Genomic DNA, 17,642 nt, shown 5'->3' on the forward strand with positions numbered 1-17,642 from the left:
ACGCGCCACATCGGCAAAGGTTTTCCTGGGCAGGTACGATACCCGCTTACGTGCCTCCTTGAAACTTATATTTTCCTTTACTTTTATTGTTACAATTTCCTTTTCTTTTTTCCACGATGGGCACGACCGCGAGTACGCGGCGTGCTCCCCATCACAGAGGTAGGACATTAGGCAAGTTAATAACAAGAGCTTGGTGGTGCAAACCACTGCCCCGTTCCAAAGGGGACGCTCATAGCATTCATCCATCATCATGGTTGGCGGGTGGTCTGGGGTGGTGCCGAACGTGGAGGAAGGAAAAAGAAGGTGCCGATGGTTCGTGACGGCTCGCGAAGAAGGCGTCGCTAGCTGCGTTCGAACGTTCCTATAGGACGCGTCTACGGCTCCTGTGTTTTGGGTGGTATTAGGCTTGTCTAGGCTTGTTGGTTGGTTCCTAATTTATTCTTGGGCCTGCTTCATTTTAGGCTGATGTCCAAAAACTCCCCCGGAAGGATTCTTCCCCTTGTACCGCCTCCATTCCGACAGACGAATTACCTCTGGATTTGTTTATCCGCAGCGGCGTGAGTAGCATCCCGGTGCCTCTGGTTCCTTCCAGTGGAGGCTCTATACGGCTGAACAAACCCCAGGCTATCCAGAAATATCTACGTGCTGCTACCTCTTCATGCCAGAACATCACAAAAGTGAGACAGTTCGGTTCATACGTCATCGCCATAATGTTATTCTACAGATTTTAAGCACTTTAGCGCGACTATTTTTAAGGCCCCTTTACAGCCACCTCCCACCAATTTCATAGAACTCATAATTACACTGCAAACTCATCACAAAGGACATGGCGCTCTTTGGCCATACCTGGCCCTTGCGCCATTAAACATCAATCATCAATCACGAGGATGGGGACGTCTTTCACTACATGCAGGCTGGCTTCCTGGTACTCCGGCAGACGAACGCCCAGTGCATGAATCCAGTTTCAGCCCAGCAGCGTCGCTGACGACCCCTTGGTTAAGTAAAGGGGAAGGGTTGCCTCCCTGTCGCCAAAGCGAACGCTGACCTGTGCCTGACCCTGGACCTAGAAGAGCTGCCCGGAGTAGCTGCGCAGCATCACGCCCGCCTCGACGGACACGCCGGGGAAAGTACGCCTGAAGAGTTTCCCGGCCATGACCGACACGCTGGCCCCTATGTCCAGCTCCATGGAAATGGGCTGCCCGCATATTTCGACGGTCAGCATGTACGGCGGCACAGGTGATGGTACAAGGCCTGTGTGCCACAGGTCGAAAATAGGCGGGTCCTCGGCCACGACGTGGAGCCTGGCCGCGGAAGAACTTAAGCCTGCTGCCGCACGCCCGCGCCGCGTACCCTTGCGACGGCTACCCTGGCCGCGGGCTTGTGTGGCTGCTGCTGCTGTTTGCTGTTCGTGCTCCCCCTTCGGTATACCTTGCAGGTGCCCAGTATTCCCGCACGTGAAGCATTGTGCTTGAGAGAACTGGCACTGTGATGGCGAGTGGGCACTACCATAGCGACCGCAGGTATTGCCCTTTGTCGCCAACTTGTTGACCGCCGCTTCCGCCGATGGTGAGCCAGTCGCACGGGCAATCTCGCCGGCGCTTTGGCGGCAGCTTCCATTGCCAGCGCTGCCTTCACGGCGTCGTCCAGCGAGAGGTCGGGAAGTTCCAGGTGTCGCGTCTGCATGGCGGGGTTGTTGATGCCGCAGACGAAACGGTCCCGGAGCAGCGAGTCCAGCTGGTCCCCGAAAACGCAGACACTCGCTAACCCTGGTAGCGCAGCAACGAACTGCCCGAGGGTCTCTCCTTCCCAGCGTCTCCGGTTGTTGAAGCGGAAACTCTCCATTAGTGTGGACGGTTCCGGGTGGAAATGCGAGCGTAGTATGGCGAGCAGCTCACCCAGCGTCTTACCATGCGGCGTGGCTGGCTCGAGAAAGCCGAGCAGGAGACTGAATACGCGGGTCCCGCTGTTTGGCCTCGGGTGCGTCGTTTGCCCGGAAGAACACGTGGACTTGTTCCTCGTAAATTGGCCAGGCGGGCCCATCGCCCTCGAACGGCTCGAGTCTTCGGTGCAGCGGCATGGCGGCAGGAACGGGGGGCGGTGTTTTGCCGCTTGCGGCGGCGTGGGACGATCCGTGGGTACTCGTGGCCAGTGTCACGATCCGCCCGGGTTCGTGAACAAGGGAGGGCTCGAGGCACTCTCCGTTAGACAGACGCTTCGCAGCGTGATGGTGATGAACGATGGCTGACCGCCGAGCAGCTATGCTCGTCGGTGTTTATTGCAGTGCGGTGACCAATGTTGGTCACTGAGCCTGGTAGGCCCTGGTAAGGCCAACGAAGATTATGCGCGAGGGGGCGTCCATGCTTATTACAGTTTATTATGAGCATATGTACAACAGGAATCTTCTGACACACCCGCAGTCAAGGTGGCTGTTCGAGGTGTGCTGGCTGCCTCAACATAAGAAAAAGAAAGAAATTGGATGTATGTCAATACCAGTGCTAGTGCTTCTTGCATCTTACCTGCATTAGCCTCTACGGCGTCTTGGCTAACAGAGTCTGCACGAGGGAGCTGCTGTGGCTAGGCGTAGGCATTGTCTGAGCAAAAAGAAAAGACCATTCAAATGAGGAATTAATCAAGTAAATGCAGTTCTTATGTCTGCTTCTTGCATTGTTCTTGCCTAAAAGTTTTCAAGGTGTCCAAAATGTACCAGCACTTTGACTGCTTTTGCTTTTTACCTGCAGGTGTTGCTGTGAGATCCTTAGTGTCGCTGCGTGCAGCATTGTAACACTTGGAGGCATTTGAAGTGGTAGCCAAAAATATAAAGAATCATCCTTGTCTGCATGAATGCTTTCAATTTATAAATGCAGTGGTAACTATCATTTCTCATGATTGGTGCAAGGCCCCCCACATCTATGCGGCAAGTGTCATAGCTCGAAATTGAATTTTTCCTTTAATGTTTCACAAGGTCTCTGATATGTCCTGTTAGATGTGATCCGTTTCTTTTTATTTATCCCAGTGTGGAGAGAGCATCACTAATTTTTTTTATTTTTGCGTGGCTTGTTTTTTTTTTGTTTCTGAATTTATCAAGCAGCTGTCTCATGTTGCTAAAGTGACTCATGTAATGACAATCATCAGCTTTTGTCTTGCAGAAAAACAACGCATTTCCTGACCCATTGTTTGTTATCCCATTACTCGCATAATTTTGCAGAGTATTTGACCTATATTGACTTACCTGACCTCCTCTAAAGAATCTCGCATTTTCAAATACCATTCTGTCCGGATCGGACGACACACTACCCTATTATAGTACACCATGCTAATGCCGTTACGTTATCGCTACCATCTTTGGACGTCAGTCCAGCGCTAAGCCATCTTCTTTTATTTAGGTTTCGGCGCCACCTACTGCCGGTTTACGTGTGGTTCTGTAAGAAAAACGGTGGGGCTGTCAGCTGTAGAGTACATGTTCCGTGCCGGCTGCTCTACAGCAACCTGTTATGTGGACTTAACACAACAGCTCAAGTATTTGCACGCATGTCGTAGCGAGTCATTTTCTACCGTAGTCCTTTATTGCTTATCAGGGGTTCCTCAAAGCCTCTTGCTTGTTTTCCCCCGCAAATCACTGCGTTATTTATTTACGCAGTAAGTTTAGGAAAAAATACGCAAGTCGCTTTAAACGAGAAACGCGATGGTTTGTCTTTATGTACATGCTCAGCGAAGCACAGTAGTCTCGACTGTCGATCAAAACTTAATATTCTAACAAGCATCAGGAATGCAAAAAAAAAAAAAAACATTGCCGGATATTCAATGTGTCCCCTGCTGTCTGAGCTCGTTTTGTGCCTACTTGCGCAGCCTCTTTCGAACGCACCATTCCAACGCGTGTTCAGCCAGGTTTCGTTGACACAGAATGATTTGAGAAACCGCAAGTCGGAGGAGTCACTACCTGTCGTAAGTAGGTAAGGGAATACATCTACTTAGGACAGGTAGTGACTGCAGATCCGGATCATGAGACTGAAATAATCAGAAGAATAAGAATGGGCTGGGGTGCGTTTGGCAGGCATTCTCAGATCATGAACAGCAGGTTGCCATTATCCCTCAAGAGGAAAGTTTATAACAGCTGTGTCTTACCAGTACTCACGTATGGGGCAGAAACCTGGAGGCTAACGAAAAGGGTTCTACTTAAATTGAGGACGACGCAACGAGCTATGGAAAGAAGAATGATAGGTGTAACGTTAAGGGATAAGAAAAGAGCAGATTGGGTGAGGGAACAAACGCGAGTTAATGATATCTTAGTTGAAATCAAGAAAAAGAAATGGGCATGGGCAGGACACGTAATGAGGCGGGAAGATAACCGATGGTCATTAAGAGTTCCGGAATGAATTCCAAGGGAAGGAAAGCGGGCGGCAGAAAGTTAGGTGGGCGGATGAGATTAAGAAGTTTGCAGGGACAACATGGCCACAATTAGTACATGACCGGGGTTGTTGGAGAAGTATGGGAGAGGCCTTTGCCCTGCAGTGGGCGTAACCAGGCTGATGATGATGATGATGATGATGAAGTCGGAGGAGACACTGCAAGCTCTCCTTCACGTTAAGTGTGGTCTGGCGGAGTGTGGACTGCTGCAGAGATTTTCAGCCAGGTGAGCAGTTTCTGTCGTGCTTCAACTGTGCAGTTCTATATGGTCCAAGTGGTAGTGGAAGTTAATTCTAATGGAACTAGAGTGTATATTTAATCCATTGCCGTAAATCACCAGTGTGAGAAGTAACAATTGAGACTCTACTCAATGTTTTTTTTTTCGTTCTTTGTTTTAGTCAAGCAGCTATATACGCATTACGTTTAATCTGCGATTCTTTCATGGTACTTCTTGAACGTTGCATATTATTAGAATAGTAAGCTGTGTAAATATGTGAAAAACAATGTTCGTTCACAGTGAGGCAATTGCTCAGCAAGTCAATCAGTGATTTCCTTGCCAAAGTCAGCATGATATGATAACTCGCCGGTTTTCGTACGTACTCCTGCGCCAATTTTTTTTCCTTTAAATTTTGTGTGTACAAGTAATTGCGCTTATGGCTTACTTTTACATGCACGTACTTTATCATCATTGTAATTCCTCTTTGTTCGTCTTAAGTCATTACATTGTGCTTTGCTCAAGTGTATTTTCCAGCTCTGATGGAAAAAGAAAAACAACTGCGTTCGATATACATAATAGGTGTTTGTGGTACTGTTATGCCCATATTTTATTATTTTTGTATGAATCGCAGCGGTGGTTTGCCAAAGAGTTCTTGCCAGTTTGTAAAGATATATATAGTGTTCTACTGACTTCCTATTCTGATGTATAGAGCTTGAATTTGTTAGACAAAGGGGTTTACCTTGTATTAACTATATATAGATGGATTTTGTGTGTTCCGTAATGGAATTACCTTTCTTTATTTTTTCCCAAGTCGCATTAAAGTAAGGTACACAGCCCCCCTCTGAAATAGGGCAACACGCATTCTGGCGTGTATTCACAGAAACTTACGTACACGTTTTTATAATAAACGAATCTTACCAGCGAATTCCTGTTTAAATATTGCGCAGTCCAACTATTCGATTCTAGCGCCGTAATCCAGGTGGCAATTAAATACATAAACTTTAAAGGGCTGGAGAAAATAAAATTTTCGTTCATGCGTTCTTCTATTCAAGCGTTGCCTACCGCTTCAGAAAGCACGATACATATCGCGGGATTCACGTATACCCGATAAATAATTTAATAGCATTATTATACCGAGCGATTTCGGATTCGGTTTCTGGGATCCAGGGGCCGAATCTTATAACGGTGCGGTTGGGGAACCGTTCCTTTGGCCTCACCTGATTGGTCAAAGTTTTGGTTACGTCACAGGTCGTCAGAGGCAGCGGGGCGGTACCGCAATTTATGAATACGTCACGCATCTGTCAATCATCTTCAAAGCGAACCGGTCGTAGGAACCGGCGAAGGGATAGTCCGCTTTCGGTTCCGTTAGTGTGGCTTGGCTGTTGGCTTGTGACTCTGGCCGCGCGCGCCGGCCATGCCGCCTCGGGGACTCGCGGGCGGTGCGCGCGCGCGCGTTGGTTATCTCTAACGTACGTCAAACATGGCGGCGCCTCTCGTCCTTTGCCTTGGGTTGCTCTCCCGGTCCCGCCAACGACTGGAGGTGCGAGACGCGTTTTCAGAGCTCACAGAAGAGGAGTTTGGGCGTCACTATCGTCTTTCGAAGCGAACCGTCCGATGGCTGTGCGGCCAAATGGAGGAGACTGTAGGGTGCCACCGATCTGGTGGCTTCTCCACAGAGAGGAAAGTCCTCTGTGCGCTCCGTTTTCTTGCTACCGGCAGCTTCCAGAAGTGTGTGGGTGCCGAAGTTTTCATCGGAATGGCCCAGTCCTCTGTAAGCGACACGATTCACGAAGTTGCTCTTGCTATCACTGTCGTTGGCCAGCAGAAAGGCTGGGCCAGCTTTCCTACGACCTCGGCTGCCAAATCCAGCGCCAAGGCGACGTTCGCAAGCAGAGGGCGAATTCCGGGTGTTGTCGCCTGCGTGGATGGCACGCTGATCGCCATCCAACAACCGAAAGGGCCCAGAGCTTCATGACCCGGAAAGGGTACTATGCGCTCAACACCATGGTCGTAAGTACTCATTGTATTTACCATTTCTTACTCGTTTAATTTCTCAAACCGGCCAGCCTTTGCATTTAGCACAGCTATTTATGTATGTAGACAGCTACGAACATGTCAGTGTGAAGTCTAGCAAACTGTGTTGTTTTTTGCAAGTGTCCATTTGTGTTCTCAGTACAATTTTTATTGAACGCGTCACGTGATGTGCGCTACGTTTCAAAATGCATGTTTCCTGTTGTTTATTTTTTGGTAAGGCTAAGTTCAAGTTTTCCTTCTTTTTCCGTTGTGAGTAGCTTTGATTGAGGCTGCTGATTGCATACTCTAGATGGGCAAGTTATATTATAACGAACTGCCGCAACAATTTATTTCACTTGGGTTTTTCAGTTAGGATCGCGGCGCAGGTAGATTCATGTAGTTTTGCGTGATTTGCTATACTTACTCAGAGTTCTTTCTTTTTCACCACTTTGCTTCACATATGGCACTGAAGGTGTGTGATGGCGACATGAAGATCTTAGACATCGACCCCCGTTTCCCGGGGTCATGCCACGACTCCTTTGTCTGGCGGCACACACCGCTGCGCAGCCGCCTTGAAACTGTCCTGAGACCTGGGGAAATCGTGCTTGGTGAGTACTGCCAATCCAGAGACTCAGATATTTGGACATCAACAACAACGCAACATGCAACTGTAGTCGATCTTGCAGGCTTGTCTTGCATTGCATATGTATGAGAGAGATATTGTTACGTGTAGAAAGACAGACGGAAAATGCTATTTACAAGCTATTTACACTGGACTGGAGCCAGAGCGCCAGGCCGACATTTTCTCGCGCCAAGGGCACAGACTCACTTCGTCGTCATTCTCGCGGCGGCTCGTCTCTCAGGTATCTACCAATAATATCGTAATACTACCCCCCGGCGGCAAAAGCGCCGTCACGGTGCTGTTAAATATCCAAGGCACGTGGAGAGTTGTAGGGCTTGAGTCGGGTGACGTGGACAATGTCATTGGTTGTCACACCGGAGGACGTAGTGGGCGTGGCTAGAACAATTTCATAGGTGACATCGGTCACTTGGCGGAGCTTGCGATATGGGCCGGTATAACAGGAAAGCAGTTTCTCACAAAGGCCAACTTTACGCGATGGCGACCAAAGCAACACGAGGGTGCCGTGCGCAAAATGGACATCACGGTGACGGAGGTCATAGCGTCGCTTCTGTTTATCTTGAGAGACTTGTAGGCGAACGCGCGCAAGTTGACGAGCATGGTCAGCACGGGCGATTGCATCACGGGCATAAGCGCTAGTTGAAGTTGTGGTGGACGGAAGCACGGTGTCTAGTAGTAGCGTCGGGGCGCGGCCATACAAGAGGTAAAACGGGGAAAAGCCGGCAGTTTCGAAACGGGAAGAGTTGTATGCAAAGGTAATGTAAGGTAGAGCCAGGTCCCAGTCACGGTGGTCGTCTGAAACGTATTTGGATAGCATGTCTGTAAGGGTGCGGTTCAAACGCTCAGTGAGGCCGTTCGTTTGGGGGTGGTAGGGAGCGGTAAACTTATGCTGTATTGAGCAGGCCCGCATGACGTCGTCAATGACTTTCGCCAAAAACGTACGGCCACGGTCTGTTAGCAATTGACTCGGAGCACCATGCATCAAAATGATATCATGTAGAAGGAAGTCCGCAACGTCAGTTGCGCAACTAGTCGGAAGAGCGCGGGTTACGGCGTAGCGGGTCGCGTAGTCAGCCGCGACTGCTAGCCACTTGTTTCCTGGTGTAGATTCCGGAAATGGGCCTAGAAGGTCTAAGCCAACACGATGGAAGGGCTCGGCAGGGATGTCGAGCGGCTGCAGGTAACCAGAGGGGAGCTGGGAAGGCTTCTTGCGTCGTTGGCAAACTTCACAAGCGGCGGCGTAACGTCACACGAAACGGGCAAGGCCCGGCCAGAAAAAAACGGCGACGTACACGGTCATAGGTTCGAGATACGCCGAGGTGTCCTGCCGTTGGTGCGTCGTGGAGCTCTTCTAGAACGGTTGAGCGGAGGTGTTTAGGTATGACAAGTAGGAACTCAGAGCCGTCCGGATGAAGGTTGCGACGGTACAGAGTACCGTCGTGGAGGACAAAGAGGCGTAGAGTGGCATCGGTCAGAGAGTGTTCAAAACGGTCGATGAGTGCTCTGATGTAGGCGTCACGACGTTGCTCATCGGCGAAATGAAGTAGCTGTGATACAGAGAGTACGCAAGCAGCAGTGGTAATATCGGAGGAGTCAGCATCGTCAACAGGGTAACGTGACAAGCTGCCAGCGTCTTGGTGCAGGCGGCCAGACTTGTAGACCACGGAATATGAAAATTCTTGTAGCCTCAAAGCCCATCGACCAAGCCGGCCTGTAGGATCTTTTAGCGATGAGAGCCAGCAGAGGGCGTGATGGTGAGTGACTACGGAAAAGGGGCGACCGTAAAAGTAAGGACGGAACTTCGCAACCGTCCAGACAACAGCAAGGCACTCTCGTTCCGTAATGGAATAGTGGCGCTCCGATGGTGCTAGGAGGCGGCTCGCATAAGCAATAACGCGATCCTGGCCCCGCTGACGCTGGGCTAAGACGGCACCTACGCCATGACCGCTGGCATCTGTACGCAATTCTGTAGGGGCATCAGGGTCGAAGTGGGCGAGAATGGGTGGTGAGGTTAGAAGAGTGACGAGACGAGAGAAGGCGGTGGCTTCTGAAGTGCCCCACGAGAATTGTACGCCTTTCTTCAAAAGATTAGTGAGGGGTCTAGCAATAGTCTCAAAATCTGGAACAAAACGACGAAAGTACGAGCATAGTCCTACAAAACTTCGGACGTCTGCGGCTGTCTTCAGAACCGGAAAATCTCGGACAGCGCGAGTTTTGTCGGGGTCAGGCTGTACTCCGGAAGCTTCAACGAGATGGCTCAGAAGAGTAAGTTGACGGTGGCCAAAACGACATTTGGAGGAGTTAAGTTGCAGCTTCGCCTTGCGAAATATATCAAGTATAGTTGTTAGACGCTCAAGGTGAGTGTCGAACGTTGGCGAGAAGACGATGACGTCGTCGAGGTAGCAGAGGCATGTGGACCATTTGAAACCTTGGAGGAAGGAGTCCATCATACGCTCAAAGGTGGCAGGGGCGTTGCATAATCCAAACGGCATTACTTTAAGTTGATATAGGCCATCAGGTGTGATGAACGCGGTTTTTTGTCTGTCCATATCGTCAACAGCAATCTGCCAGTATCCAGAACGAAGATCAATAGACGAGAAATAGCTGGAACCGTGCAGGCAGTCAAGCGCATCGTCTATACGTGGGAGCGGGTAGACATCCTTCTTAGTAATGTTGTTCAGATGACGGTAGTCTACACAGGAGCGCCATGTGCCGTCCTTCTTCTTTGCCAACACCACAGGTGACGCCCAGGGACTTGAAGAAGGCTCAATGATGTTTTTCTCTAGCATTTTGTTCACTTCACTTTGAATTACTCGGCGTTCCGACGCAGAAACTCGATACGGTCGTCAGTGAATAGGCGTTGCATCGCCATGGAGTAAGAATCCGATGCTTGACCGCGAGCGTCCGGCCTAAAGGGCGATCGTCGAAGTCGAAAATATCTCGCTAGGACGATAATACTTGGCAAAGGTCTTCAGCCTGCGCAGAGGACAGGTCCGTCGCAACCATTTTCTTTATGTTGGGATCGGCGCCCGAGGCTGGCGCGAGGGGCCTGCGAAGCTCGCAAGAACCATCGGTTGATAACGCTGCCACATGATGGTCGCCGATGCAATCGACGTTGGCAAGGCAAATACCTTGCGGTAGAATTTGCTTTGCCAATCCAAAGTTAAAGATAGGTATGCGAGTGCGGTTCGCAGTAATAGTAAGTATAGTGTGAGGCACGGTAACGTCATAATGTAGTGGAATGTTGGGCAGAGGAGTGACGGGGTACTCGTCATCAGGAACTGGTGGGGAAGACGACAGTTAAATAAAGGCTATTGGTTTTGGCGGCAGGCGAAGAAAGCTGGTGGGGCGTAAGCGGCACTGGGGTGCGTCAAAAGGTTCTGCGAGAACCGGCAACTCAAGGCGAAGGGTACTGGCAGAGCAGTCAATAAGGGCAGAATGCGCGGAGAGAAAGTCGAGGCTGAGAATTAGGTCGTGGGGGCAATGAGCAATCACGGTGAAGAAGACAGGGGTGTTGAAGACAGGGGCCGGCAATGCTGACTCGTGCCGTACACATGCCGATGATAGGCACAGTACCGCCATCCGCAAAGCGGAGGACGCGTGCCGACGCTGGGGTGAGGAACTTTTTGAGTCGCCGTCGGAAGGCAGCACTCTTAATAGAAGGATGTGCGCCTGTATCGATGAGTGCAGTGACAGGATAGCCGTCAACGTCAACGTCAAGACACACGACTAACAGCCCTGCATTCAAGGGCTCTCTTGAAACTCTGGTGTCAGTGTTATGTTTTATTGCATCATCTTTTAACGAAAGCCCATTGCCATAGCCCACATCACATCCTAGTCACCGCCATTCTTTTAGCCCCTATATATTCCACTCCACTTGCAGCGTTTTTTTAGGCCCCTTTACAGCCATATCACATCTACCATGATGAGTTCATTGTGCATGTCATCCACAATACATCGTCAACATTACCACCTGTCATGGCGCTCTTTGGTCAAACCTGGCCCTTGCGCCATAAAACACCACACATCATCATCATCATCAACGTCAAGAAGGTTTTGGTTCGTTGGTAACGTGAGCGGATGATTTGAGGGCAGTGTCGACAACGCAGCTTCACCTCCAGAAGCTGCAGTGCCTAGTTTTCCGGCTGGGTCCGGGAGGCGATAGGCGGCGAAGAGAAGCGGCGGGGTTGGGGCGAACGAGACTGATGGCGTCAAGGTGAGGGCGAGCGGCTGTAGCGAAGGTTCGGAGCAGGGACATCAGGAACAGTGGGTTCATGACGGGTGGCATAGGGAACAGAAGGTCCAAAAGTGCGGGAATAAGTGGCGGCGTATGTCCGAGGAGGTGGTGGCCATCGGTTGCGGCAGTGACGAGCGACGTGGCCGATGCGACAGCAGTGGAAGCAGATCGGCCTGTAATCAGGGGTACGCCATTCGGACGGGTTGCGGCGAGATGTGGCAGAAAAGGACTGCCGGGGACGAGGAGGGCTGGTAGAGAACTGGGGAACCGTGGGTGTAGACGATGAACACACGGAGTTGAGACCCATGTTCTCAAATTCCTGTCTGACTACGGCCTGAATCATCGCAATCGTGGTTGCTGGCGGATCGGGAGGCGTCGCGGCGAAACCTGGCGAATAGGCGGCCTCGAGCTCTCGGTGAACAATACGGGTGACGTCGTCACAGGTGGTAGCCTGACGTGGTCGACCTTCACATGTCGACGTAGCAGCAGTGTTGGGTAGCCGCGTGATGTGATGTGTGATACGGCGGCTCTTAGCCTGTTCAAGACGACGGCATTCTTTAATGATGGCGTCGATATTCTAGACGTTGCCGAAAACAAGCAAATTGAAAGCGTCGTCGGCGATGCCTTTTAGGACGTGGCACATTATGAGCTTCAGACATAGCGTCGTCTGCTTTTCGGCATAGAGCCAAGACGTCGAGGATGTATGAAACGTACGGCTCTGTAGATGTCTAAACACGAGACACAAGAGCCTTTCTCGCGACAACCTTGCGGCCAATGGGGTCGCAAGGTTCGCAGTTCTCTGAGATTTTCTTTGAAATTGTCCCAACTGGTTATCTTGTCGTCATGCGTCTGGTTCCACACGCGTGGGGTGCCGCCGAGATAAAACATGACATTGGCGAGCATAATGGTTGGGTCCCACCTGTTATTAGCGCTGGCATGTTCATATAGCTTGATGCATTCGTCAACGTTCTGTCCCTCCAGGCCAGAGAACGCACCAGGGTCGCGTTGTTGGGCAACCGTGACGACGGAAGCAGTCTGACAAGCCGAAACCGTTGCAGAGGTGGTCTCGTCACCGGGAGGCATGGTGACAAGCTCGATGTACCGACCACTCCGGAGTTCCGTGACGAGGACGGGGATCGCTCACCTCCACCAGAATGTTACGTGTAGAAAGACACAGATGAAAGAGGCTATTTACAGGCTATTTACACTGGACTGGAGCCAGAGCGCTAGGCCGATTTGGTGTGGTTTGGAGCCTGCAGATATAGCACAACCCACTACGGGGGATTGGCCATGAATCGGGCGGCAGTGGGTTCAAAAAGAATAAATGCCTAAATAGGATCTTTTTTTTACTGAAAATGTGATATTAAGTTAATTCTAATCGTTAATAATAATTTTCATGCTATAGTTTCTTAAAATTAGAAGTAAATATTTTTTTTAGGTTTCTTGTTTTGGAAAATAAAACAGTAAAATTAGCATGGAAGTCTCCGTGTTTCCATTATAAAATTATATATGGCATCACATACGTTCCTATTACAGTGTCCTAGTGCCGACGACCCCAGAGACAGAATGATAGGTAGCGTGATGGCTAATCCAAGTTGGCGGAAGGGACCTTCTAGAAGTTGTTTTCTATGCACTTTGAACCTACGACACTCAATAAAATAATGATCCATAGTTTCGGGTTCATTGCAGTAAAACATTTAGGAGAAGGTGCCAAACCAGACCTATGGGAATAGAAATTAAGCCGTGGTATTCGGCAACGCAGACGCGTAAATGAAACTTCAAATTTTCTTGTTGCACACCATACACTGTGCTAAGGAAATCTAAGGTGCTGAAAATCGGCGTTATCTAATACACATGATTTGGCATGTTCTTCTTGAATGGAAAATTTTTTAAATCTTGCAGAAGTGACGTATGCCGAAGGTTTTAAGATCCTCAGTACCGGGCCTTTAAGAGATGCCGCTGCTAGTGCGTCTGCTGACTCGTTTAAAGTGAGCCCCACGTGCCCTGGCACCCATACCAGGTGGATGAGGCGTAGATGTTGGGGAACCAGTGAATGAAATTCTCGGAGAATGGTACTTGGATTGGGCACAGATAAAGCGGAGCAAACAGACAAGGAGTCGGTTAAGATTACGGCTGAAGAAATAGATGTGGGAAGTTTGCGTAGAGCTATGGATGATTGCCAATAACTCTGCTTGAAATATTGGCGTAAAGTCGGGTAGTCGAAGAGAGAAAGACCAATTTAATGATGTCGAAAAAATGCCCACTCCGGCCTTCTCCTCACTGACAGAAGCATCTGTGGCTATTACTGCATTTATTTGGAGGGTGTCAAGGTGGTCATCTAATAAAGCTTTTAGGTATCCAATAGGTCGAAGCTTAGCCTTATTGCCCCGCAGGGGCGTCTGCGCAAGCAGGCGTTTGGTGTGTTGCGACACCACGTACCCGAGCACACGAGGGTCGGACCCTCCCGCGTGTAGCCGTGCGCGGCTTAGCCGTGTCCGGGGAAAAGGGGATCCTGGGGGTTGAGCCAATGCCGGGTGTTTGGACCTTTACGGCCCCTCGGCGGCGGCAACACACCCCTTTGGCCTCGGCTTCACGTAGACGGCACCCCCGGACTGACCCACCCGGGGGAAATCGGCAGTCGCTTTTTCCTGTCCTCCTCTCCAATCTTCGTCTTTCTCTCTCCCCCTTTTACATCTTTCCTGTCTTCTCATCACTTCTCCTCACTTCCTAGTTTCCCGGCGGCAAGGGTTAACCTTGTGTAGCTAGCCAGCCTTGGTTATGCTGTATTTGGTTATAGCAGCGATGTACGGCTGGCGTTGGCAGGGTTTCCCTTGCAGGAACTTCTGTCACGTCCCCTTGTAGGGCTCCGTGGTGGGTGGCCGGCATCGCGGCCGAAAACCCAACATTACTTATGGAACATGCTTTCCCTAAACTACCTGATCGCCCTCAGAAGCGAGGGCGCACCGAAGAGGTATTTCAGTTTTTCGGACGCCAAGTACACAATTTTCCTCGTTTTCATGTGATCCACACAGAAAAACCACCGAAACAAGTCCGAACAATCTCCCCGTTCCTGATATCTAAGACCCTTACCGAAGTTTTTGGCCCAGGTTATAAGGCGTCGAGGATGGCCAGCGGTGACCTCCTCTTGGAGCTCCGCGATCAGAAACAATTTGAGAACCTGCCTAAACTTGTATCATTTGGAGAGACCCAACTAGTAGTAACCCCGCACCGCACGATGAATACCACCCGCGGCGTTGTCTCGGACGATGATTTGCTGGAGCTCACTGAGGCTGAACTCCTGGAGGGCTTCAGTGAACAAAATGTCATAAATGTCAAAAGAATCAAGATTAGGCGAGATGGAAAAGAAATCCAAACAAAACACCTGATACTCACTTTCGGTTCAAGTGTCCTCCCCGAGTCCGTCGAGGCCGGTTACATCAAACTTCGTGTTAGGCCATACGTGCCCAATCCTCTCAGATGCTTTAAGTGCCAAAGGTTCGGCCACAGTTCACAGAACTGTCGAGGCCGACTGACATGTGCCAAGTGTAGTGACACTGAACATTCCTCCGAAACATGCCAGAAGACTCCACACTGTGTCAACTGTGATGGCGAGCACGCCGCATACTCGCGTGCCTGCCCGTCCTGGAAAAGAGAAAAAGAGATTGTGACAATTAAAGTCAAAGAAAACATATCTTTCAAGGAGGCACGTAGGCGGGTGTCATACCTGTCTAAGAGTAGCTTTGCCGATGTGGCGCGTAAGGGGGCAGCGTCACAACGGCCTCCAGCGGCTGTCCGACCCACAGGCAGTGAGTCGGCAGTTACGCCATCTGCCCCCGCGGCGGTTGCAGCTAGCGCTGCTCCGTCTACCCAGCAGACGGGGCCATCGACCCCGAAGGTGGACGCAGTCGAGGCTGCCCCAGCCTCCGAGGCCCCTTCAAGCGCTGGCAACGGCCAGCGCAGCCAAATCCCTCTGAGAACCCCATCGACCTCCGGGCTGGTGGGCGCAGGGGTCTTGCCCTCCAAGGCGGGACTCCCTCTGAAAACTTCCCGCTCGCAAGAGCACGTGTCCGGCGCCTCACAAGAGGCAATGGACACCACACCTATCCTCAAGGCGCACCAGGCGCCTAAGGAGCGTCGAGAATCACTCGAACGCTTCAAAAAGAACAACACACCTATTACAGGGCCTCGAAAGGGCTCTGTAATCTAAGGCATCTTTCCGTTTCCGTACACACAGCACTAATTTACATTAAATATGGATACACAAATCATACAATGGAACGTCAGAGGTCTCCTTAGAAACCTTGATGATGTACAAGAACTGATCCACCAACACAATCCAAGAGTGCTGTGTTTACAGGAAACGCATTTAAAATCCAAACACACAAGCTTTCTCCGACAGTACATAACTTTTCGCAAAGATCGCGATGATGCTGTCGCATCATCGGGCGGTGTCGCCATTGTTATCCATAAGAGCATTGCGTGTCAACTTTTACAGCTACAAACGCCTCTCGAAGCAGTGGCGGTCCGAGCCGTTCTCCTAAACAAACTCATCACCATTAGCTCTCTTTATATACCCCCACATTACAAATTAACGAAACATGAATTCCAATCCTTTATAGATCAATTGCCAGAATCTTATGTTGTTCTTGGCGATTTCAATGCACACAACTCCCTATGGGGCGACTCTCGTATCGATGCGCGAGGTCGTCTCGTTGAACAGCTACTTTTTTCTTCCGGTGCGTGTCTGCTTAATAAGAAGGCACCCACATATTACTGTCTTGCCAACAAAACCTTTTCTTCAATTGATCTCAGCATAGTTTCTCCTTCTATTTTTCCTGAACTCGCATGGGAAGTTAGAAACAATCCTTACGGAAGCGACCACTTCCCCATACTATTAAGAACACCTAAAGAAAACGAATATCCACCACAGGCTCCCAAGTGGAAGATTGATACAGCTGAATGGGAGAAATTCCGAACCCTCAGTAATATTTCATGGGATGAGATGTCCTCGTTAGGAATTGATGCTGCCGTGGAATACTTTACAGCCTTCTTAATAGATGCCGCAACTAAATGTATATCACAAGTAAATGGCTTGGCATGCAAACAGCGTGTCCCGTGGTGGAACGAGGACTGTAGGATCGCTCGTAAGAAACAGAACAAAGCGTGGGGATTGCTACGCGCCTCTCCCACTGCGGAGAATCTGTTTAACTTTAAGAAAGTGAAATCGCAAGGCAGGCGAACACGCCGACAGGCTAGAAGAGAGAGTTGGCAGACGTTTTTATCCGGTATCAACTCGTATACAGATGAGGCCAAAGTCTGGAACCGGGTTAATAGGATAAAAGGGCGACAAACAAATTCACTTCCTTTGGTAAACACACAAGGTGAAACACTAAAAGATCAGGCAAATTCACTTGGGGAACACTTCGAGAGCGTGTCGAGTTCAAACCATTATTCGCAATCATTTTTGAAATACAAACAAATAGAAGAATGTAAGCCCATTGTACGAAAATCCAGGCAGAATGAACCTTATAACCGGCCTTTCAATATTGCTGAGTTGAGAGCTGCCTTGACCACATGCAGGGGCTCTGCGCCGGGACCTGATAGGGTCATGTACGAAATGATCAGAAACTTACACGCTGACACCAAACTTACACTACTCACGCTTTTCATCGCTATTTGGGCTGCGGGAAACCTCCCATCCACATGGAAAGAAGCGATTGTGGTCCCTCTTCTTAAACAGGGCAAGGACCCTTCCTTGGCGGCAAGTTACCGTCCGATAGCTCTTACAAATTGTCTTTGTAAGCTTTTTGAAAAAATGGTTAACCGCAGACTTGTACATTACCTTGAACTCAACAATATCCTCGATCCCTTTCAGTGTGGCTTCAGAAAAGGGCGGTCCACAACCGATCACCTTGTGCGCATTGAGGGAAACATTCGCGACGCCTTTCTACATAAACAATATTTCCTATCCGTATTCCTCGATATGGAGAAGGCGTATGACACTACGTGGCGCTATGGAATATTGAGAGACTTGTCGGGAATTGGCATCCGTGGCAATATGCTCGTCTTAATAGAAAGCTATTTGTCCAACCGTACATTTCGCGTGAAAGTCGGCAATGTATTGTCGCGAC

General features: G+C 49.9%; 1 protein-coding gene across 1 annotated transcript; it reads left to right on the plus strand.

Moving 5' to 3' along the window:
- Nucleotides 1-6,101: 6,101 nt before the first annotated feature.
- LOC140216583 (putative nuclease HARBI1) lies at nucleotides 6,102-6,596 on the plus strand. Its single transcript, XM_072286952.1, has one exon. The coding sequence runs from the start codon at nucleotides 6,102-6,104 to the stop codon at nucleotides 6,594-6,596; it is 495 nt and encodes a 164-aa protein (XP_072143053.1).
- The last annotated feature ends 11,046 nt before the right edge of the window (nucleotides 6,597-17,642 follow it).

Source organism: Dermacentor andersoni, chromosome 3 (assembly GCF_023375885.2).
Source record: "Dermacentor andersoni chromosome 3, qqDerAnde1_hic_scaffold, whole genome shotgun sequence".
In the NCBI taxonomy this organism is placed as follows: domain Eukaryota; kingdom Metazoa; phylum Arthropoda; class Arachnida; order Ixodida; family Ixodidae; genus Dermacentor; species Dermacentor andersoni.

Bases quoted from the DNA above. Each gene is read 5' to 3' on its own strand.
- LOC140216583 (XM_072286952.1), top strand. From the start codon at position 6,102: ATGGCGGCGCCTCTCGTCCTTTGCCTTGGGTTGCTCTCCCGGTCCCGC.